The sequence below is a fragment of the Ahaetulla prasina genome, chromosome 4 (genome assembly GCF_028640845.1).
Source record: "Ahaetulla prasina isolate Xishuangbanna chromosome 4, ASM2864084v1, whole genome shotgun sequence".
Classification (NCBI taxonomy): domain Eukaryota; kingdom Metazoa; phylum Chordata; class Lepidosauria; order Squamata; family Colubridae; genus Ahaetulla; species Ahaetulla prasina.
This window is the reverse complement of record NC_080542.1, coordinates 96,030,942-96,056,216: the sequence shown is the minus strand read 5'-3', so window position 1 is coordinate 96,056,216 and position 25,275 is coordinate 96,030,942. Positions and strand designations below refer to the sequence as shown.

At 39.0% G+C, this 25,275-nt stretch overlaps 1 protein-coding gene across 4 annotated transcripts in view; it reads left to right on the top strand.

The window, feature by feature from the left end:
* Positions 1–25,275, top strand: part of RARB (retinoic acid receptor beta) — a 506,722-nt gene that overhangs the window by 348,325 nt on the left and 133,122 nt on the right. For 2 of the 4 annotated variants that reach the window (XM_058184375.1, XM_058184371.1), the window contains exon 1: positions 12,758–13,290. The exons of the other annotated variants lie outside the window; for them this stretch is intronic. In XM_058184375.1, the coding sequence (XP_058040358.1) occupies positions 12,993–13,290 (298 nt within the window). In that variant the 5' untranslated portion in view covers positions 12,758–12,992. Of the gene's footprint in view, positions 1–12,757; positions 13,291–25,275 lie in introns of those variants that run through there. 4 annotated transcript variants of the gene reach the window in all.

Sequence of the window (25,275 nt, the reverse complement as noted above, 5' to 3'; positions counted from 1 at the left end):
CGTTTCCACTATATGGCTTTGGCCATGAAGGTTTTCGGGACTTATTCTCCTGCGGCCTTTGCTCATCCTGGCGGCGTATTGCGGCCTACTGTGGCCTGCTATGGCCTGTTGCGGCCTCTACTTTCATCTGGGCATCCTGTTTCCTCCTGTCCTTCGGCCCCTCGGGGGAGGCCTTGCCTTTTTGTGAGACCTCTTGGAGAGTTTTGGAGAGACTTGGAGGGACCTGGTCTCTGGAGCGATCCAGACCTGGGCATTCCAGGGGTGTTGGTGACGGAGATGGAGCGACCCCTGGCTGGTATGGGCTGGACGAATTTGGAGCTGGTTATTGGAGGACTGCCTGAGGCCGGCGGAGAGTAAGACAATGGAGGTACCTTGGTCTGTTCCTGACCTGTTCTTTTTTCTTGACACTGTGATATCATCGACAGTTTTTTGGCCTTTTGCGACCTTTATGGCCATACTTTATGCCTTTGTGGGTCATCAGGAATCAAGAAGAGACTTGTCCGGGAACAGCAAATTTCATCGATAGTGGAAACAAAACACCAACCCCACCCTTTCTCTCATGTTTAGGACCTGGCTTTGGACTCTCTTACATCATTCTATCCTGGACTTAAGAACTCATATTTATTGGACCGAATTAAGATCTTGGTCCGGATATTAACCAGGAGATACCATCATGACTGTCCATTGACTGTATTATTGTACGTTCGTCCTTAACTGAGAACTAATTTTATATTATCATCTTAGCCAATTTCGAGATGGAGCCAGTGTTTCGCCGATTTTTATTATGCGATATTCCTCAATTAAACTCTTGCACCTGCGAGGTGCCCCCGCCTCGCAGGAATGGCCCCCTACGTTACCGAGGGCCAGCCTCAATGGCGGGTCTTGGGATCCACAGAGGTGGCATGCACGTAGAAAGAACCTGTGGGGATTTTTAGATAGGGAATTTTTAAGAGGGGGGAGGGTAAGGCGGGTGCTGGGGGTAGTCCGCCGAGGGAGGGGCCAGTCACTGCACGTGCTCGCGGCGGGGTTTTAATAGGTCCGAAGGTTTTGGGGGAGGTCGAAGTTCCTGATAATGAGGGTGGGTCCATCTGTTTGGTTAGTGGGAGAGGCAGATATGGCGGAAGTGAGGGGACATATCGATATTTGGGGGCGCGTGCTCGCTGTTTAAAAGCGATCAAATGCCCCGACCCCTCAGACTTTTCCCGTTCCCCAGGCGGCCAGGATCCTCAGAGCTTGGGCCTCCGGTTGATGCTGTGCAATGCACGGTCCGTGGTCAATAAAGCCCCCCTGCTCTGCGATCTTATGCAGGAGGGATCCGCGGACCTTATGGGCATTACGGAGACCTGGTTGGGCACAGAAGGGGGAACTCCCCTTGTCGAAATGTGCCCACCGGGTTTCCGAGCATTCCATCAACCGAGGGCCCAAGGTAGGGGTGGGGGGATGGCGGTTGTTATAAGAGAGAGTCTGGAACCGAGGAAGACCACTGTGCCTCAGATAGCCGGTTGTGAATCCCTCTTTGTGAAGTGGGGTCATAGGGTGCAGGTGGGCTTGCTAGTCACATACCTGGCTCCTTGCTACGTGACTACAGCCCTGCCCGAGCTGCTGGAGGTGCTTGCCGGGGTGGTGGTGGAGACCCCCAGGCTTATAGTCATGGGGGACTTTAACCTACCATCAACCGGCTTGTCATCAACGGCAGCTCGGGAGTTCATGGCCTCCATGACGGCCCTCAACCTGACACAAATAGTTGATGGCCCTACTCACATGGGGGGAGGCACACTGGATCTGATTTTTATCTCTGGACAGTGGCTAAATGATCTGGATTTAGGAGATTTAATTACCAAGCCGTTGTCATGGTCAGATCATTTTCTCCTTCGTCTAGACTTTCAGACCGCTGCTCGACATTGCAGGAAGACGGGACCAACACGCTGGTTCCGTCCCAGGCGCCTGATGGACCCGGAGAGGTTCCTGATGGAGCTTGGACCATTTCCTGAGGATCTGGCCCACGGCACGGCTGAGGAATTAGTTGCGGCCTGGGACTGGCGCTTTGGACCGTGTCGTGCCTTTGCGGCCTCTGACCCGGCGCAGATCTCAACCAGCCCCCTGGTTATCCGAGGGGCTGAGGGAGATGAAACGCCGGAAAAGACGCCTAGAGAGTGCCTGGAGATCCAGCCGTTCCGAGGCTGAATGGACACTAATTAGGTCCTATACTAGAACTTACCTAGTGGCACTGAGGGAAGTGAAGCGTTCCTACGTTTCCTCCCTCATTGCGTTGCCAGATAACCGCCCGGCGGCCCTGTTTCGGGTGACCCGCTCCCTCCTTCATCAGGAGGTGCGGGATGACCCCTTACAGGGACGTGCCGAGGAGTTTAGTGGTTATCTATACGATAAAATCATTCAGCTTAGGGACGGAATGGATCAACAGTGGGTAGATCCGGGTGAGGAGCCGGAGACACGTCTTGTTGAGTTTATTTGGGATGGATTTGACCCTGTGACTCCCGAGGACATGGACAGGTTGTTGGGGTGGTTGAATGCCACCACATGTTTACTGGACCTGTGCCCCTCCTGGTTGGTGCTGGCCACACAGGAGGTGACGCGAGGTTGGCTCCAGGGGATTATAAATGCTTCTTTGATGGAGGGTGTTTTCCTCGCCGCCTTGAAAGAGGCGGTGGTAAGACCCCTCCTCAAGAAGCCTTCCCTGGACCCGGCTGTTTTAGGAAATTACCGTCCTGTCTCCAACCTTCGCTTTGTGGCGAAGGTTGTTGAGAGTGTGGTGGCATGTCAATTACCCCAATACCTGGAGGAATCTGTCTATCTAGACCCGTTCCAGTCTGGCTTCCGACCCGGCTACAGCACGGAGACGGCTTTGGTCGCGTTGGTTGATGATCTCTGGAGGGCCAGGGACAGGGGTTGTTCCTCTGCCCTGGTCCTATTAGACCTCTCAGCGGCTTTTGATACCATCGACCATGGTATCCTGCTGCACCGGTTGGGGAGTTTGGGAGTGGGAGGCACCGTTTATCGGTGGTTCTCCTATCTCTCTGATCGGTCGCAGACGGTGTTGGCAGGAGGGCAGAGATCGACCGCGAGGCCCCTCACATGTGGGGTGCCGCAGGGGTCGATTCTCTCGCCTCTCCTGTTCAACATCTATATGAAGCCGCTGGGTGAGATCATCAATGGCTTTGGGGTGAGGTACCAACTGTACGCTGACGATACGCAGCTGTACTTTTCCACCCCAGGACATCCCAACGAAGCCATCGAAGTGCTATCCCGGTGCTTGGAAGCTGTACGGGTCTGGATGGGGAGAAACAGGCTCAAACTCAATCCCTCCAAGACGGAGTGGCTGTGGATGCCGGCACCCCGGTACAGTCAGCTGCAGCCGCGGCTGACTGTTGGGGGCGAATCATTGGCCCCAATGGAAAGGGTGCGCAACTTGGGCATCCTCCTAGATGGACGGTTGTCTTTCGAAGATCATTTGACGACCGTCGCCAGGAGGGCTTTTTACCAGGTTTGCCTGGTTCGCCAGTTGCGCCCCTTCCTCGACCGGGATGCCCTATGCACGGTCACTCATGCTCTGGTTACCTCTCGCTTGGACTACTGTAACGCTCTCTACATGGGGCTCCCCTTGAAGAGTACCCGGAGGCTCCAGTTGGTTCAGAACGCAGCTGCGCGGGAGCCACACGTTGCTCCCATGTAACACCTCTCCTGCGCAGTCTGCACTGGCTACCTGTAGTTTTTCGGGTACACTTCAAAGTGTTGGTGACTACCTTTAAAGCGCTGCATGGCTTAGGGCCAGGGTACTTACGGGACCACCTGCTGTTACCGAATGCCTCCCACCAACCTGTACGCTTGCACAGAGAGGGACTCCTTGGGGTGCCGTCCGCCAAGCAATGTCGGCTGGCAGCCCCCAGGGGAGGGCCTTCTGTGGGGCTCCCACCCTTTGGAACGAACTTCCCTGGACCCGGCTGTTTTAGGAAATTACCGTCCTGTCTCCAACCTTCGCTTTGTGGCGAAGGTTGTTGAGAGTGTGGTGGCATGTCAATTACCCCAATACCTGGAGGAATCTGTCTATCTAGACCCGTTCCAGTCTGGCTTCCGACCCGGCTACAGCACGGAGACGGCTTTGGTCGCGTTGGTTGATGATCTCTGGAGGGCCAGGGACAGGGGTTGTTCCTCTGCCCTGGTCCTATTAGACCTCTCAGCGGCTTTTGATACCATCGACCATGGTATCCTGCTGCACCGGTTGGGGAGTTTGGGAGTGGGAGGCACCGTTTATCGGTGGTTCTCCTATCTCTCTGATCGGTCGCAGACGGTGTTGGCAGGAGGGCAGAGATCGACCGCGAGGCCCCTCACATGTGGGGTGCCGCAGGGGTCGATTCTCTCGCCTCCTGTCCAACATCTATATGAAGCCGCTGGGTGAGATCATCAATGGCTTTGGGGTGAGGTACCAACTGTACGCTGACGATACGCAGCTGTACTTTTCCACCCCAGGACATCCCAACGAAGCCATCGAAGTGCTATCCCGGTGCTTGGAAGCTGTACGGGTCTGGATGGGGAGAAACAGGCTCAAACTCAATCCCTCCAAGACGGAGTGGCTGTGGATGCCGGCACCCCGGTACAGTCAGCTGCAGCCGCGGCTGACTGTTGGGGGCGAATCATTGGCCCCAATGGAAAGGGTGCGCAACTTGGGCATCCTCCTAGATGGACGGTTGTCTTTCGAAGATCATTTGACGACCGTCGCCAGGAGGGCTTTTTACCAGGTTTGCCTGGTTCGCCAGTTGCGCCCCTTCCTCGACCGGGATGCCCTATGCACGGTCACTCATGCTCTGGTTACCTCTCGCTTGGACTACTGTAACGCTCTCTACATGGGGCTCCCCTTGAAGAGTACCCGGAGGCTCCAGTTGGTTCAGAACGCAGCTGCGCGGGAGCCACACGTTGCTCCCATGTAACACCTCTCCTGCGCAGTCTGCACTGGCTACCTGTAGTTTTTCGGGTACACTTCAAAGTGTTGGTGACTACCTTTAAAGCGCTGCATGGCTTAGGGCCAGGGTACTTACGGGACCACCTGCTGTTACCGAATGCCTCCCACCAACCTGTACGCTTGCACAGAGAGGGACTCCTTGGGGTGCCGTCCGCCAAGCAATGTCGGCTGGCAGCCCCCAGGGGGAGGGCCTTCTCTGTGGGGGCTCCCACCCTTTGGAACGAACTTCCCCCTGGACTTCGGCAACTGCCGGACCTTCGGACTTTCCGCCGAGAACTGAAGACCTATTTGTTTGTTCGCGCAGGACTGGCATAGGATTTTAATAGGATTTTAAATTAGTCTTAATGTTTTAACATTTTAAAATTTGGGTATTATTCTAAATGTTTTAATTCGGCCATTTGTAAAATAAGTTTTTTAAATTATGGTTTTATGTGTATCCCATTGTTGTTTTTATCATGGCTGTAAACCGCCCTGAGTCCTTCGGGAGAAGGGCGGTATAAAAATTTAATAAATAAATAAATAAATAAATAAAATCTGGCTGGGGTTCATGAATGAAACCCAAAAGTAATAACGTATATCTAAACCAGTGGTAGTCAACCTTGTCCCTACCACCCACTAGTGGGCGTTCCAGCTTTCATGGTGGGTGGTACAGGTTTTGTCCGATACTGAAGCACTTTCCTTTTTTTTAATTTAATTGACATTTAAAAAAATTTTTATAGCATTATTTAAAAACGTTTTCATTAGGTTTTCATAATTTATGCTTCTATATATGCAAAGTATAAATAAAAAGATAGATTTAACTACAGTAAGTTGTTTTATAAAGATTTATTATACCAAACTTAGCGAAAGTCCAACATAAAGTATTTGGTAAGTAATTATTATTATATGCTTTAACTTGCTGTAACTCTGCTTTATAAATTTTATAAAGTAAAGTTACTTCCCTACTTTATAAATCACCATTACTGTGGAACCGGTAGATGGTTAGAAAATTTTACTACTAATAGAGATACAAAAGTGGGCAGTAGGTTTAAAAAGGTTGACTACCCCTGATCTAGACTATAAATAATATCTAAATGTACACAAAATGTTATCAATATCTAATGTTACCAAAATACGATGTATTAATTACATAAAATGTGATAATATATAATTTACATAGAATGTAATAATATATAAATTTATGTAGCAGGAACCTGAACTGTTAAGGTTTGGCAGATCTTTTAGGCTACTGCAAAACACCTAGCCTCATGCTCTGTAATAAATGGTAGTTCATTTGAATAGAATAGAATAGAATAGAATTTTTATTGGCCAAGTGTAATTGGACACATAAGGAATTTGTCTTGATGCATATGCTCTCAGCGTACATAAAAGAAAAGATACATTCGTCAAGAATCATAAGGTACAACACTTAATGATAATCATAGGGAACAAATAAACAATTAAAATATATTAGGAAACAGTCAATATAAATCGTAAGGATACCAGCAACAAGGTTACAGTCATACAGTCATAAGCGGGAGGAGATGGGTGATAGGAACGATGATAAGATTAATAGTAATGCAGACTTAATAACTAGTTTGACAATGTTGAGGGAATTATTTGTTTAGCAGAGTGATGGCATTTGGGAAAAACGTTCTTGTGTCTAGTTGTTTTGGTGTGCAGTGCTCTATAGTATTGTTTTGAGGGTAGAAGTTGAAACAGTTTATGTCCAGGATGCAAGGGGTCTGTAAATATTTTCACAGCCCTCTTTTTGACTCATGCAGTATACAAGTCCTCAATGGAAGGCAGGGTGGTAGCAATTGTTTTTTCTGCAGTTCTAATTATCCTCTGAAGTCTGTGTCTGTCTTGTTGGGTTGCAGAATCAAACCAGACAGTTATAGAGGTGCAGATGACAGACTCAATAATTCCTCTGTAGAACTGGATCAGCAGCTCCTTGGGCAGTTTGAGTTTTCTGCGTTGGCACAGAAAGAACATTCTTTGTTGTGCTTTTTTGATGACGTTTTAGCTGTCTAGATCTTGCGATGTCATAGAACCTAGAAATTTGAAGGTCTCTCCTGTTGATACTGCATTGTCTAGTATTGTGAGAGGTGGAAGTATGGAAGGGTTTCTCCTAAGTCTACCACCATTTCTACGGTTTTGAGTGTGTTGAGCGTGTTCCAGTCGCACCAAGAGGCTAGTCATTCAACCTCCCGTCTCTTTGCGGATTTATCATTGTTTCGAATGTGACCAATCACTGTTGTGTCATCTGCGAACTTCAGTATTTTAACAGATGGATCGTTAGAGATGCAGTCATTGGTATATAGAGAGAAGAAAAGTAGAACGAGCACACAGCCTTGGGGGACCCCTGTGCTAATTGTACAGCTTCACCTGCTGCTTCTTGTCGTTAGGAAGCTTATATTCTCTTAGAAGTGTGTTCAGGTACTGCTAGCTGATTAGCTTAGTTAGAAGAATGTCTGGAATGATGGTGTTGAATGCTGAACTGAAGTCCACAAAGAGGACCTTTGCATAGGTCTTTGGAGATTCAAGATGTTGTAGGATGTAGTGCAGAGCCATATTAACAGCATAATCTGTTGATCTATTTGCTCGGTATGCAAATTGCAGGGGGTCTAACAGCGGATCGGTGATAGTTTTCAAGTGGGACCGCACTAGCCTTTCAAAGGTTTTCATAACTACAGATGTCAGAGCAACTGGTCTGCAGTCTTTCAGTTCCTTGATGGTGGGCTTCTTCGGCACTGGGATGATAGTGTGTTTGAAGTAAGAAGGAACATAGCACATCTCTAGCAATTTATTGAAGAGAAATGGTTGAAGATGGAGGCCAATTGGTCAGCACAGACTTTTAAGCAAGAAAGAGTTATCTTGTCTGGGCCTGGAGCTTTTCCTGGCTTTTGTCAGTGATCACTAGGGGTTATGAACCCGATGGGATGGGGTCAGTTGTTGGAGGTTTGGCTGTTGTTCGTGTGTCTGAGATGGGGGTTGTGGAGCTAGGTGGCTGTAGTTTCTTTTCAAACCTGCAGTAAACACATTCAGGTCATCTGCCAGTTGTTGATTTCCTTCAGTCTGGGAAGGAGGTTTTTCATAACCGGTGATATTTTTAAGAGTTTTCCACATGTTTGCTGGTTCATTTTTAAGAGTTTTCCACATGTTTGCTGGTTCATTTGTTGAGAACTGATTCTTTGTAAGTGGCATTTGGTCTGTAAGAAGTAATCGCCCACACCCACCTCCTGAGAATGAAATATTTTGGGGAATATTAAAAGAGGCAGAATATTATGTTTCCCCAAAGGAGAAATGGAGAAAAAATCTTAAGAAAGGCAGAAAGCAGCCAAACAGCCTCCAGCAGATGCCTTAAGTCTTTTAGAGATGGTTATTTTGTCTCATTAAAAAATTTAGGCCAACCTATTCACAAGCAAAACATCTTCAACTGCAGATGATGGCATTAGGAATTTACATCCCACCCCCCAAATTCTAAGAACAGGACATGACCTTTGGGACATAACAGAATTAATCCACTACCATTAGAATAGCAAAAAACACAAGAATAGCAAAAGTTTACAGTACTATATTGCACAATCCCTGAGTGTATTATAGACATTACACAGCCCCCTGCAGCATCTCAGAACAGTATAAAAATGTATATACTCATCAAATAAACATGTCAGCTGTTCCAGAACAACATGCTGTTGTTGTTTCTGTTCATCAATAAACAGAGTTCTTTTTTCTAATCAGCCTCAGTTTTATTTCCAGCACCTTTCTCTTGGGTTGGAACCAGACTGGATTTTTCTTCCTACAGATCATAGTCCAGATCTGATTGTTCAGGATATCTGATAATCAGGAAGAGGTAAATCTTTTTCATATGCCTCTGTAAATGGAGGAATGTGCATTTCCATGGTTTTTACTTGTTCAGTTGAAAGGACAGAACCTTTCAACCAATGCTATTTGCTATGCAAAACTGAGCAAAGCTGCCGTGGCAGCTGGGGAAGTAAAATATATTTCAAAATTGAAATATTTCTTGAATATCTAACAATGTATAATATTTCTGGATATTAAAAATTATTATACATCACAGTGGAACTGGCATCAGCAATGAATGGAATGCATCATTCTTTGCAAGTGTTTAAAGCAGTATATAGCTTGCTAAATTAGATGTATGTATGAATATTGGTGTAAAGGTTATATTGAGAATGCCTGCTCAGGTTTATTGTGATTAATACAGTTTATATGAAGAAAATTGTATAGTAAATCTAAACATTATCACACATTCTCACATTAATCTTTATATCAATCATATTCAGGTAGTTCGCAACTTACTATCAGTCACATAGGAACCATTGAAAGTTATCATGACCTCACAAAAGGTACTTATGAACTGATTTCAATGTTCTGAAAAATGTCTCCTGAGTCACATGACTACATTCTGGGGAATTTGGCAACCCAACTGCATTTATGGTTATTTGTAACTTCCCAAATTCACACTAACAAAATTTATGTTTTTGACAAAACTTTTCAGCAAAAACTTCCAACAGTGAAAAATGTGTTGCTTAATGATCATGGATTCACTTAACAATCATGGTAATTAGCTTAACAACTACTACAAAAACGGTGAAATTGAGATGGTCATGACCTGCTTTACAACATTCACGACTTATGACCATAATGGGCAGACTCCACAATGTGAGACTACCTCATTCTTTGGCTAGGGAAAAGCAGATCCAAAATTGTAAAAAATGTTTTCAAGGTTTTTTGAATAGCTTTTTTTTTAAGCATTTTAAATTTGAAGAGAAAAAGTTATATTCAAAAACATGCGACATTCACTGGTACTTGTTTCAAATTCATTGCATCTCTGATTATATCATTCCTCTTTGATATTTGATATTTTCTAGGTTCTAATGCCTAGAAAAAAAATTACTATTTTTATGATATTGAAATTGGAGCAGGTGAATAGTCATTATACAAAGATTCATGTTGTGCTTAAAACATTGTTGTGCACGCAGTACTTTGTAGCCATATCGGGAACAAATCTCTGGTTTCTTCCATTTTCTGATATTGAAGATGTTGCCACATGTCATTTATTTTCTCCCTCATTTATGCTGTTTTAAAAGTTAGAGCATTTCCACTAATAATGTGTGTGTCAGCACAGGAAATGCATTGCATATGTTTCATATATTTATTATGATACTTCTACTTCATTGATATAAACTGTGGAAAAATTATTACGCATTCAGCCTATATGCAGTCATTACGTTATGTTAATAGCAGATGAAGAAAAGTACAAATTGTGAAAATGTTTCACAAGGAATTGCTAATTAGAAAAAAAAAATCTTATCTGCAGTTTAGTGTAAATCAGAAGTAGTCTACCTTTTTATACCTACTGCCCACTTTTGTATCTGTTAGTAGTAAAATTTTCTAACCGCCCACTGGTTCCACAGTAGTGCGTCATGTATCGTTGTCTGCGCATGCCTCTCCCGCATTGTGGATTGGGTTTGGGGGGGGGGTGCCGGTTACCAGCTCTGCTTGTCTGTTACAGCTGGGTGGGGTGGGGGGAGATGTGTGAGCTATTCTGGGAAGAGGCTCTTTTGTTTGCAGTCGCACTATAGCGCCATTTAGTTTCACTTACGTAATGCGAACTAAACTTATGCGCGGGCGATACAAATAGTATATTTTAAGAAATTTAAATTGTTACGGGGAATTTAATTAAAACCTAATGAATTTTCATAGCATTAAATAATGCTACGAAATTTTTTTTAAAAGTCAAATAAAAAAAAAGGAAAGTGCTTCAGCATCAGACAAAACCCTTACTGCCCACCATGAAAGCTAGAACTCCCACTAGTAGGCGGTAGGAACAGGTTGATTACTACTGGTGTAAATTGATAAAAACACGATGAATGGAAATTTGCAAGTGTCTTAGAAATCTGTGCTTCTTCCCCCATCAGTGCATTTTTACTTTGGCTTCACATTAATTTAACCAAAGGGGCTCAATTTTATTTTATTGAGCCTTCAAGTCAGAGCTGAGTCCTCGTGATTGCCTGGTCAGTCACCCAGGTAACTTTGTACCTAAGATAGAACTAGAACTCAAGATCTCCTGATTATTGTCTTGGTGTCTTAACCACTAAACCTAAATTCTTGACTCTCTTGGTTAAGTATATTCTGCAAACCTTTTAATAAAAAGACTGAATTGTCATCTTGGAGTTTTCATATCAAATGATCTAAGTGCCAAAGCCCACTGTAACTACATAGCAAAAAAGGCTTTAAAAGTTGTAAACCTAATCATGTGTAGCTTTTTCTCCAAAAACACTACACTACTAACCGGAGCATATAAAACATTTGCTAGACCAATTCTCGAATACAGCTCGATTGTTTGGAACTCATACTACATTTCTGACATCAATATAATTGAACGTGTCCAGAAATATTTTACAAGAAGAGCACTCCACTCCTCTGATCACAACAAAATACCTTATGCCACTAGACTTGAAATCCTGGGTTTAGAAAATTTAGAACTCTGCCGCCTTCGACAGGACCTGAGTTTAACTCATAGAATCATCTATTACAATGTCCTTCCTGTCAAAGACTACTTCAGCTTCAATTGCAACAATACATGAGCACACAATAGATTTAAGCTTAATGTTAACCGCTCCAATCTTGATTGCAGAAAATATGACTTCAGTAACAGAGTTGTTAATGCCTGGAATGCACTACCAGACTCTGTGGTCTCTTCCCAAAATCCCCAAAGCTTCAACCAAAAACTTGACCTCACCCCATTCCTAAGAGGTCTGTAAGGGGCGTGCATAAGAGCACAAATGTGCCTACCGTTCCTGTCCTATTGTTTTCCTTCGTTATATCCAATTAATATAGTTATTACATACTCATATATATGCTTATATATTGTATAATTATTTCATGTTTATGCTTATATATACTGTGTGACAAAATATAAATAAATAAAAATAAATAAATAAATATTTTCATAAAGGGGATAGAACATGTCTTGAATAAACAATTATTTTTACACCGGAAAGAAAGACATTACTGTCAGCATCATCCCAACTGCCAATTAGGCAAAGGAATCTCCTTCACTGTATACTGCTGGTTATACAATAAAAGCAGAGAAACTTGAAGCAGCCAGAGCTAAATCAAGAGATGCCTCTAATTCTGTTTTAAGCTTGCAAGTCTCAATGCTTTGTGAATGCATTCTCCGCTCGGTATTTTCTTTTCACTCTCTTCTGGCCACCGTTTTGCTTTCTCTGTTTTCAGACAGGAAAATGATTTCTTCTTTTGGCTATGGAGTAAATGCATCTTGGTTTCTCCTGTGAGCAGTCTAACAGGGAACATGCATGTGCACAGAACTGAGCATTTAACTAAAAGCAGCAGCTTGATGCCTTTGTAGGAAAAGAATTTTTGCAAAAGGTAGTTTTGCTGCTTAGAATTCCAAGGCATCTCTTATGTCTGTTTTATATCCTTACATGTTTTTGTTTTTAAAGGGAACTTGCTTCAGTACGGGAGCGGGCACTTGCCCGTTACCCTGCCTTCCCTGCTTTATTCTGTAAGGCTGTTGGGAGTTTTTAAGCTGTGTGAGAATCCTGGGAGTTGGTGATGTCAGACGGGTTGGGTCATTTGAAGGTTAGCAGCCTGGGAAGGGTTCATAGAAAGTTCATTCGCATATATTAAGCAATTCAATCTTTCATTCTCTGTGACACAAGTAGTAGGAAGTGAGCCGTTCGAAAGCAGAAGGATCTATTCAGCAGCAAAGGGGGATCTCAAGCTGATACCGAAGACTGTTTCGTCCGCAAAACTTCAAGGCAGCACGGGAAGCAAAAAAAAAAAAATCGCTTCAGAGCAAGGCAAAGTTGCTCGAAGGCTTCTGAAAGATTTGGGGGCACAGATTAATGGGAAGTAGAACTTGGAATGCTGCTTGTTTTCCCCTCCTCCCTTTATTCGACTGGATTGGCTGAACAGCCTGGAAAATGGTAAATGATCATTTGGATCAATTACAGGCTTTTAGCTGTGTTGTCTGTCATAATTCATGATTCTGGTCTGGGAAAAAGACCAACAGCTTACGTGCCAAAAAAGGGGCAGAGTTTTATGGAGTTGGATGTACTTTTATATGTCATTTCCCCCCACACCTAGAGGAAGGCACTTTTGCAAACCTACTGAAGAGGGAATCATGTTTGACTGCATGGATGTCCTAGCAGTTAGCCCTGGTCAAATGCTGGATTTCTACACAGCAAGTCCATCTTCCTGCATGCTCCAGGAGAAGGCTCTGAAAGCCTGCTTCACTGGATTGGCACAAACAGAGTGGCAGCACCGGCACAGTGCTCAATGTAGGTCCTCCTATTGTTTTGTTGCACTTACTTGCTCTCCTTTTTTAAAAAAAATTGCATGCCAAAATCAGGAGAAAAATGCTACCCAAAAGAAAACAGGAAAGATTAAAGCAAGGTGTATTTCCCCCAAATCGATTTTTATGCAGGTATATGTGTATGCATGCACATTTTGGCTTTGCATTTTTAAAAAAAAAATATATCACAAATTTAAGCATGTTTCACCTTCCAACCTTATTCCTCTAGTATATTTAAATAGTTTTGTCATTAGATGTAAATGCAGTAATGCTTTTTATTAAATAAAATATGCCATATACATGAAAAGCTGTTTCCTTTTCTGTATGTTTATTTGCTTTTCATAGGGTTTTTAAAAAAAAATAATTTTTAATATTTTAACTAGATGTATTTTAGTATCTAAAACGATGGAGTATTTTGCAAAGCAGCAGTCTCTGGGTAGGTAAAATGCAAAGTTGAGGGCTTCTGTAAAAAAATTTTTTCTCTGACCAAGAAAAAGAAAGCAGCAGCAGCAGTAGTATTTCTTTGCATTGACCATGCTGCCACCTTTCTTTCCTTTTTTTACTTTATTGCTCTAAGAAGTCCCTGTTTTTTCTAGAAAACTAACTATGAACACCCCTTGTGTTTTGCCATCAATTATCTCAGCACTTCCTTGGTGTGTGAACAATTCAGTCTGGATAAGAAAAGCTATAGTTTGGTCCTGCAAAATTCTTTTTAAATGCCTATTATGTTATCAGATCTTCATCCAGCCTTAAAGGACATGGGTGTCAAAACATGGCATACTTTCATAGTTTACTTTAAAGTTTGAGAAAGAGCAAGCAGTGCTAAAGTTCCAACATTGCACCGTCTGCAGGGTGATGGGGGAGGGAGACCCTTGTAGGATGCTTCATTGCTTTGACACTGATTTGGATAAATGATGACTATCTATCAAATTGTTTTAACATGCTCTTTGACACCTCAGTGGACCATTAACTAGAGAGTACCATTGACATTAGTGTGGTTCTTAGGCTTCTCAATTGGTTAAAATACACAAGCTTTAAAAGATGCAATCTGCAAAGAAAGTAAATTATGATTTTTTTCATATCTATAATATGAGCATTTTGATAACAAATGCCATAATTAGAAGTATTGCCATTGTGATTAAGTCACCATTATTCATTACAAAAGCAAAAGAACGTAGAAAATGAGTCTGGGATAAAATATTGAGAATGTTTCAGGAATAAAGTGTGAAGTGTAAAATCAACAGGCAAATAAAATAGTGAAGGTACTTACAAATATTGCCATACTAGGGTGGGAAGGTATTTAAACTGCATTAATTCAGCATTACTGACTAAAATAATTTTATTTAACACTGTTAGGACACTTTCAACACTTCTGTTCTTTTTTTAAGCAAGAATTTTATAATGTATAGTTTAGTTGTAATCATAGTATAAATATTTAAATGTTAAGATGTTGCTTAGTGGAACAAGAGCTTTTATAGTGTCAGTGTCATAGAAAAAGCTAACATTGCAGAGTTCTACAATAGATTGCTATGAAACAGAACTATGTTTTCTTTTTTAAAAAAAATGTCATGTCAGTTGCTCAAGAACAAGTTAAGACAGGCTTACCCTGATCTGTGAATTGCAGGTTCTAAATATGCCATTTAGTCGAAGCTGGTACAATGTTAATTAAATTACACTATCATACAGCAAAATGATTTCAAAATATACTTTCATGGATTGAAATTACTTTTCAATTTGCAAATTATGATTTTAAATTAATGATATAGCAATTTATTTATTTTTTTCACATCCTGCAATTATCACATCCTGCAATATGTTTGATTTTATTCTTATATTTAACCTATTATCTTTAATTATAAAAATATACTCTCCATAGTAAGCAGTAACTCCAGTTAAAAATATTTTCTTTTGTTAACAACAAACTACAGTTTTGCATAATGTATTGAGATAAGAACCATTTTAGAAGATATGAAAAAAAGGGAACAGTGTATTTTGTTTTGGGTATAATCATTATGTTGCAATAGTTGATTTATTCCACAGTTTTTGATGCATCAATACTAGAAGTTTAATAAGTAGACAGTAACAGCAGTTATATTGGTTCAGTAATTAGTGTAGAAACACCCAGGAAAATATTGGCAGTTCTCTGAGATGCAAACATCCAAATAATTGAAATGTTACACCACAGTAATGCAGTACATATTTGATATATCCTAAAATCATATGTTTAAAGATTGAGTTGCCAATATTAAAATTGTGTGTGCGCGCACTTATTGTATATTGTTCTCAAATGTGCTAAAATGTGAGTTTCCTCTCAAAATAAAAATATGATTGGAGTTTAAAATTTATTGTAATCTTAGGGCCAATATTGCAAAGTGAAACGAACAAGTTTTGAGTGAAGAATTTAGAAATAACCTATTGTACTTTTCCTATAGCAAACTGCTTTAAGGAATTTTACGAAAATCCAAAAGGCTTAGATAAAACCTTTGTATATATTTCTGATTTTTAAAATGATGTGAAGCATAAATGAATGAAAGCTATTTTATTTCTGATTATTTTTATAAGAAAAGTAATAAACCAGCTTTTCAATGGATAATGCCTGTTTTAGAATGGTCCTTATATATTTTGTCATTGTTTTCAGAGAAAATATAATGGTATCAGCGTTGTTTTTTATTTAAATAAGATAATGAAGTACATGTATAATAACATATTCCTGTGTATCTCTACTCAAAAATAAGTCCAGTGAAGTTAAATGTTACATACTTTAAGGGAACTGCATAGGATTGCAAGGTAACGACATAATCTTGTTTATTCAGAAGTAAGCTTCACTGTGTTGAGTGAGGTCTAATCCTTATGTGTGTTTAGGATTAAAAATTTGATCTCTTTCGCAATAGAATGTATGGGACTGAAAAATGTCAGTTTACACAAATTAAGCATACAGGATAATAGTTTATAGATCTGTATAAAATCTCTGAAAAAAATCTGGAATTACAGGACATTGTAAAATATTATTAATATTTTATGTTATGTTATTAATGTTTAGATCGGACTGCATTCTTGCAGTAATCAGCTTCATAAAGTTCACAAGCAACTATCCTAAGAGAAAACTCACTGTTTATTTTTCGTATCTTTAGTCAGAATATAAAAACAAACATATTTAAGTGTATGACATGACATCTACATTCCTAGGTATTGAATTGCAGCAGGTGCTGTTGGAGGTTCTGCATTTCAAGCCAAAGAGAAGATTCATTGTTATATAGGTTTATTTAAAGGTTCTAACAAATGTTGGTATGGTTACTAAAAAACTTTCATTAAGAAGCTTTTATTTGCTATTTATTATTTATTATTTAATATGGATCCAAATTAATTTACGGCACTTTGAAAAACAGTGAATCTAACTTTCTAGATTTTTCTTGTGAGATTTGACATTTTATTTGACGAAGACAGCTTCTTTTCAATATATTCTACTTTAAAAGAAAAGACCAAAAGCTGAAGTTAATATACCTGAATTTGAAGAGGCAGAGAGGCTAATTATTGTTTTTTCATAAACGGGAATTCACTTACTTTCATCTTGCTTGGAGAAAATATCGATTACCTCCAGATTTTAGCCCAGTATTATATATCAAATCATTATAATCCAGCTAGTAAGATAAGATAAAGTCCATCTCAGATTGTGATAATATTTATATTATTTATATTATCCAAACAAGTATATTTCCAAAGCTGCTTATACATTGATTGTATTCATACATTGGTCATCTTCAACCATCTCTACTGAAAGCTGTTTGTTTATTCTGTTCGTGCACTCTTACCAATTTAAAAGTGTAATAATATCTGCCTCATTCATGTTTCCTGTGTCACTTTTTACAAAGGTGGCACATTTAATTCATACTTATGGCAACATGTCTGATCTCAAAGTAAAATGTCTGACGTTTAGCATCACTTCAATTTACTGTTAACCTCCACTAGCTGACAGAAAATAAAACTGATGCCAAGGACATTTTGGATCAAGGAGTCAGAATTAGTTGAATATAATTCTCATCTGACTTTGCATTATACATTTGAATGTCAAAAGTCTGAAAATAGTTGTATAAATATCTACTTTTTTTGTTCTTTTCTTTCTGATTGATCTTGTCAGAAAGGAAAGTCTTGAAATAAGAACAGAAAGGGAAAGGAATTGAAAATATTGCGTTTTTAAAAGTGCATGTGGAATTAAATAAATGACATTTCAGGATTTTTTTCTTCTCAATTTGATGTTTAATTATCATTGTTCTATAATTTTAAAAGTTTTAATCATAATTTAAATTTAACATTAAATTTATGTTGTTTTGTTTATGTTATATTATATAGTACACCACCCAGAGCCCCTTTTTGAGGAAGATGGGCAATTTAGTAATAAGAACTCTATATAAATAAACATAAATGGAGAGGGTCCGCAACTTAGGCGTCCTCCTGGATGAACGGCTGTCTTTAGAAGATCATTTGACGGCCGTCTCCAGGAGAGCATTCTACCAGGTTCGCCTGGTACGCCAGTTGCGCCCCTTTCTGGACCAAGATGCCCTATGCACGGTCACTCACGCACTCGTGACGTCTCGCCTGGATTACTGCAATGCTCTCTACATGGGGCTCCCCTTGAAGGGCATCCGGAGGCTACAGTTAGTCCAGAATGCGGCTGCGCGGGTGATAGATGGAGCCCCTCGTGGCTCCCGCATAACACCCATCCTGCGCAGACTGCACTGGCTACCTGTGGCCCTCCGGGTGCGCTTCAAGGTTTTGGTGACCACCTTTAAAGCGCTCCATGGCATTGGGCCGGGTTATTTACGGGACCGCCTACTGCTACCGAATACCTCTCACCGACCCGTGCGCTCTCATAGAGAGGGTCTCCTCAGGGTGCCGTCAGCGAGGCAATGTCGTCTGGCGACGCCCAGGGGAAGGGCCTTCTCTGTGGGGGCTCCCACCCTCTGGAACGAACTACCCCCCGGACTTCGTCAGCTTCCGGACCTTCGGACCTTCCGCCGCGGGCTTAAAACATACTTATTTAATTGTGCAGGACTGAGCTAGATTTTAAATTTATGGTTTTAATTGGGTTTTATTTTTATATTTTAATTAACGGGCTTTTAGAATAAGTTTTTTAACTGCTTTTATATTGTATTTATGTGTTTTTTAAGTGCCTGTGAACCGCCCTGAGTCCTTCGGGAGATAGGGCGGTATATAAATATGATTAAATAAATAAATAAATAAATAAATAAATAAATAAATAAATAAATAAATAAATAATGTGAGCTGGAAATAATTATGAAATTCCCAAAGACTGGGGTTATTTACCACACCTGTATTAATCAGTTCACTATTGAAAGAATGGGTCATATCCTAAACTGCAGTTTATGAATGGCCACAATCTATAGACAATTATCACCCACATTTCACTTTTATCTCTGACTTCTTAGTGTTTACAGTTGTTTCCCTACCAACAGTTGTTTCCCTCTAATACTCCATACATGTGATAAATGATTGCAGAACCTAATAATTCTGTAGTTTTTAGATTTACTACAAGATATTTGGTTATTATTGTTTAAGCTTCCCTTTGGCTGTGTATATATATTTGTGTAACCCAATTTACCACTTCTGAAGAACTCTTCTGAGAATCTGATAGTTAACTAGATACATTCACCCCATACAGTAGTAAGGAATCCAATCTTACAGACTTTACTACATTTGTATTTTCTGTTCCATGTCCCTGCCATCACAGACCAAATGTAACAGAAATGAAAAACAGCTTCCTGTGATCATAAATGCACGCCAGACTACAGGACACATGATCTGCCATTTCTGTAATGCTACTTTTCTGGTTTCTATATTCTGTAAATATGGAATATTTGGAACTAGACAGTACAGTCACTTAGTTATAGTAATACAACTTTGGGTGCACCAACTTCAAATAACATGTTCATAAAGCTCAAAACATGAATTTTTTTCAAGGATTTAAATGATTATAGGCTGTTTTTGAGAATTAAAAATGTATTTTTATAAAAAAATAATTTTTATTAAATTTTTAACTTTTAAAAAACAAAATAAAGAAAAATACAACAAAAACCAAAAACACATTAAAAACATATAACAGACATAACATTACATATTTTACATCTTGCTGTATTGGCATAAATATATATTCTCTGTTCTTATTCAATCGTTCCTCTACATGCTTACATTTACATTGGTATCTATTTACCAATCCATCCTTATCCGGTTAACACAATTCAATGGTTTACATTTCCTGATTTTAACTTAATTAGGTTAACATTCCAATTTATTAACCAATCATATAATCTATTCCACATTTTGTAGTATTCCGACTCTTCCCTTTCCTTAATTTCTAGTGTCATCTTCAAAATGTTAATCTAACAATTGAGAGGACTACTTTTGTGCCTATGAAGCTATTGAAACTATTTAGGGTTGGGGTTGTTTTTTTGTTTTTTTTTTGCATTTGTTTAAATCTAACATAAAACCTATTTATGTCAGCATTTTTCATGCAAACAGAAAAATCCCTAGCAAGGTCAAAGCAGTATATATTCATGCCTGAGAAAAAAAAGGGGGGTATTGTACCACCATGGAATAGCATCAACAGGACTGGTAGTTGAAGTTCATTGTATATTGGCAATAGAATTGGGTTTCTGAAACCATTCAAGTCTTTACAGTAGATTAAGAGTGTATTGTGCCACAATTAGATCTATTCCCAAAGAGCAAGATAAAGAAGGGGAGAACAAGCAAGATGGCAGAAGGAGAACATTGCAAAGCAGAACATTTATCTTTGGAAAAGCAGTTTTGTTCAGTAAGACAAACTATGTCAAGGGTTAACTAATCATACCACTGATAGGGGCATCAAACCAACACCACCCAGACTCGTTTGCTGAGATGGGCAGCTATAGAAATCAATCAAACAAAAAACACACTTCATCTAATGCAGGTCTGGCTATAGCCATTTGTTCTGTGAGGAGAATGCCCCAGATTCAAACCTTTTAAGAAGCAAATTTGAATTCTTCAAATTCATATTAAAGCTTCTGCATTTCATTTCAGCATATTGAACTAAAAGCAGAAGGGGAAGTGCAGCAACGTATTCCCAAAAGGACACAGATTCATGATTTGTATGACGCAAATGTCCAGCAAAAAGTAACTAGCCTGTGACCGGATAGGATATTTTCCCAGTAGTTGTGTCCATTATAATTTCGCACTGCTGTTCAACACGAACTTTACAACTATGAAATATTTACAGGAGGAGACTGTTTGACTATTAGTTTATATATTTCTACAGGAAATATGACTGAACTAAATTTAAGTTTATTTAATTAAATTTTAATATAGTCCTTCCTTGTTTGTTACTGTGCTTTCACATTAGTCTTTTCCTAATCGTTTTTTAAAAATATCTTAATAAACAATGTATTCAACCTTCTTTTTAAAGCAGGCACAAAAAGAAAGAATCACTGGATATTCTTTGAATTTTTCTGAGCATCTCTTTATTTTGTTACTATGGTTTGAATTTAGAGGGCCTAAGAATGCTTCCATTTCTACAAAATGGATTGTCCTTGCTTCAATCTATGTTGGCTGGTAAACACTTTACAATGAATAACAGAATAACAGAGTTGGAAGGGATCCTGAAGGTCTTCTTGTCCAGCTCCCCCCACCCTCACTCAAGTAAGAGATCCTATACTAGTCTAGACAAATGGCTGTGAAATCTCTTCTTAAAACCTCCAGTGATAGAGCAATCAGAGCTTCTGGAGGCAGGCCATTCCATTAATTATTTGATCTCACTGTCAGGAAATTTCTCTTAGTTCTAGGTTGGATCTCTCCTTAATATGTTTATTCCTTACTTCATGTCCTGCCCTCAGAGTCCTTGGAAAATAGGTTAACACCTACTGTATTTAATAACCAAATATTGAAGATGATATCATCTTTCCCCTAGTCCTTCTTTTCATTAGATTAGACACACCCCAATATTGCAACCATGCATATGTTTTATCCTCCAGTCTCCTAATCATTTCTGTTGCTCTTCTCAGCACTTTTTCTAAAGTTCTCAGCATCTTTTTTGTATCACGGTGACCAAAACTGGGCACAGTATACCAAGTGTGATCTTACCAAAGTGTGGTACTTTAATACCACACTTGATCTTGATATTATCTTTCTGTTGATGCTGCCTAGGATTGCATAAGCTTTTTTGACAACTGCAGCACCCTGCTAATTCATATTTAAGATGTAAGTAACTCTTACATCTTTGTCGCAGTTACTGCTGGAAAGCCAGGTACCACCTATTTTATATTTGTGCATTTGATTTTTTCTTGCCTAATTATAAAACCCTACTTTTCTCTCCACTGAATTTCAATTTGTTGGATAGAGCATTCAAGTCTGTCAAGATCCTTCTTGATCATGAATCTATATTTTCTCAAGTATTGACTATTCCCCCCCATTTGGTATTGTCTGCAAATTTGCTGAGCCCCCCCTTCTATCCCTATCTAAATCATTTATGAAGATGTTGGAGTGCTGGGCCTAAAAACAGAAGCTTGGAATACTATATGCTTCCTTCCCTATAGATGTAGTTCTATTGAAGACTACATGTTGACTGCGATTGATTAGGCAGTTATAAATAACTGGTGGTGATGCTGCATATCCCACATTTTTCTATATTATCAAGAAGTAAATGGTGTATTTTATTAGTTGTTCATATGAACAGTCATATTGTTTTCTTTGAAAAAATATGCTTGGAATTTCATTTTTGCCTGTACACCGCCCTGAGTCCTTCGGGAGAAGGGCGGTATAAAAATCAAAATAATAAATCAAAATAAATAAATAAATAAATTTTTAGCCAGAGAGAAACGTGGCATACTTGCACTAAAGATATATGGAATTCCTAGTCCTTTATCACTGATAGAATATATTCATGATAAATGCAGTGGTTGTAATGTTTAACACTCCTGTTAAAATGACAAGCTTGAGATATAAAAAATCAGATCAAGATAAAAGACTTCAGATTTGTTTTCACTTTTAATATAGCATATAAACTGAACATTTCAATTGAAAAACAAATTGAAATCTCTTAGGAGAAAAATAAAAAAAATAATATGCTTAAACTAATACTTCGTTAAAACAACTTTTGATGTTATTGACACATTCAGACTTATGGAGTAGGAGCCTGCCGTGGGAATCTTCTTTGCAAAAGCGCTCCAAGCGCTGTCAGATACAAGGGCATATCATATGCACAGCCCTCTTCAGCTCACTCAGTAGATTTTCAATTGGATTCACTTTCAGGCTTTGGCTGGGCCATTCTAGCAAGAATAATGACCTTTTTCATTGATCTTCTGGTGAACCCAATTTTTTGTTGATTTTTAGCTATGCTTTGAGTCATTGTCATGTTGAAAGGTGAAATTCTTTTTTATCTTCAGTATTTTAATAGAAGCCTGAAGGTTTTGTACTAATATTGACCAATATTTGGAATGTTCATAATTCCCTCCACTTTGACTAAAGCCCCAATTCCAGCTGAAAAAAACTGATACATTCTAACAATGAGAATCTTTTGATGCTTTATAAGTTCTTTACAGAACATGGCTTTTGTTCTAAGAGGCAATTGTGTAATGTCAGAAAACTCCTACTATAACAGCTGAAGTTTAGATGGGCTTGATCAGAATCACTTTATCTTTAGATGGGCTTGATCAGAATAGAATAGAATTTAGAATAGAATTGATTGGCCAAATGTGATTGGACACATAAGGAATTTGTTTTGATGCATATGCTTTGAAAAAGAAAAAGAAAGAAAAAAAATACCTTCATCAAAGGTACAACATTTACAACACAAATGATGGTCATAGGTTGCAATTTAACCCTTAGTGATAGCAACAAAAAGTTAAAAGTCATACAGTCATAAGTGGAAAGAGATTGGTGATGAAAACGGTGAGAAGATTAATAGTAGTGTAGATTTAGTAAATAGTTTGACATTATTGAGGGAATCACTTTAACAAGTATGTATTGATTACTATTTAACATCAGTTTGAATGTTGATGGGTTAATTCTGAATATAGCTAAATTCTTACTTATTAGATAGTGCACACACTTATGAAACCATGTTACTGTAAGTATTTTTATTTTATTTTTCTGAAAGATTTCAATTTTGTTTGTTCAATTGAGTTCTACAGCTTATATGTTATATTAAAAGTGTAAAGAATTCTGAAGTTTGAACATCTTGGTTTGATTTTTTTTAATATCTCAAAATGCTATCATTTTAACAGGGAGTGTAGGTTCTTTATATTCTCTCTAAGTTCTTAGGGTGAGGAGGCATAAGATGTTTGTACATTTGACCAAACTAGTCTACTCTGATTGATGGCAATTTTTCAAGTTCTCACTGATCTTCCAGGCACCTAGTGCTGAATCAAGATATTATTGATTGTATTTAGAAGCCCTACATTCATTTAGTTTACGGAGTTGCATATAGTCATCCAACATTCCTCATATAAACTAGTATTCCCCAATCCAATATCTTCAAGTTCTCAAGTCCTGCAATCTGTCACACAAATATTTTGGTCAATGAAAACTCTAGGAATCATTCCTTGGAAGATAATTTTGGAAGATCTCTGAGTTGGAAAATCAAGTCTTCTTGGTACTGGTAAATAAATAATCATATTGGGTGTTGAGTGATGTGTGAAGAAAACCTTAATCCATTTGAAGGATATTTGGGCTGACAATGTAATATTATAAAATAATAATCTCTAGTGCTTGACTGCAATTTTTGAATTTGTTATGCCTATCATTATTCCATCTCTTCAAACAATATCCATTAATATAATGTGTGTATGCATTCAGATTACTGAGTAAGAAAGCCTTTCTCATTTTTGCGATGTCTACATGTGAGTGATATGTAACTTATAACCGAATTTCATTATAAAAGCCAGTTATTTTCTTGGTACAATTAATATTGAATTCAGGGTATTGTATTCTGATAGTCCTTAGTTTTTATAAAGTACTGAAGCCCATGTTGCTTCTCTTGAAACATTTTCTATAAGTTTCTGTTAACTCCCTCTATAAAGAATTATTTTTAAAAAAACTATGAGATAAGTATATAGAAGGAACTTTGCATGTGCGTTTATATGAATGTATGCCTGGGATCTTCATAGATATTTAATATGCTTAATGAATTAACCTATTTTCTCCTATTTTCTAGCTTCATAAATTATATTTAAAAATAAATTTATTCAAATCTCTAACTTTGGCAGTCAATATATTTAGTTGTCCAAGTTAAACATGTTCCATAGACGCAACCTAAATGTCATTTTATTTTCTATGATGATAGAATATGATATAGAAAGTTATATGTTACACGTTTGGACAGATTTTTCTCCTCAGAGGCTGAAGCTCTATCCTGAGATACACTTCATTTCAAAAGTTCTGATATTAATCCAATATCATGCAATTTCTATCCTGCTACAAAACCAACTGCAACTCAGTAAGCTTCTAGGTGTGCTGCCTGTCTGGATTGTAAGAAGAATAAGACAAGCTGCATATATACAGTAATATGTTTTCTAGTCGCCTGTCATCAATTTAGGAAAGTTTTAATAAGTTGTGCAGGTCTGTCTTAATCTATATTAAATTCATGTGAATTGCTTCAGAGTTGGTTCATAGTGGCTAAACCAAGTTGCCAGATTCCAAATTACAAGTCTGAGTTACTGCCAAATAGAGATGGGGCAATTTATGTAATTGCTTGAGAAATTAAGCTTGAATACATCCTAAATTTGAGCCAACTTTCTTCCAAACTGTAGATTGTATTTCCTTGAAATATTAAAGAGTTCGGGGACTGAATTACCTTTGTTTCTTCATTAAAGTTGTAACTATTAAAGGATGCTTTTCTTTGAGACATTTCAGCTTCAAAAGATTTTTGAGGCTTAGTCTGTTGAAAAGCTTGAGGATATAATTAGCTAATATGGAGGCAAGTGAAATT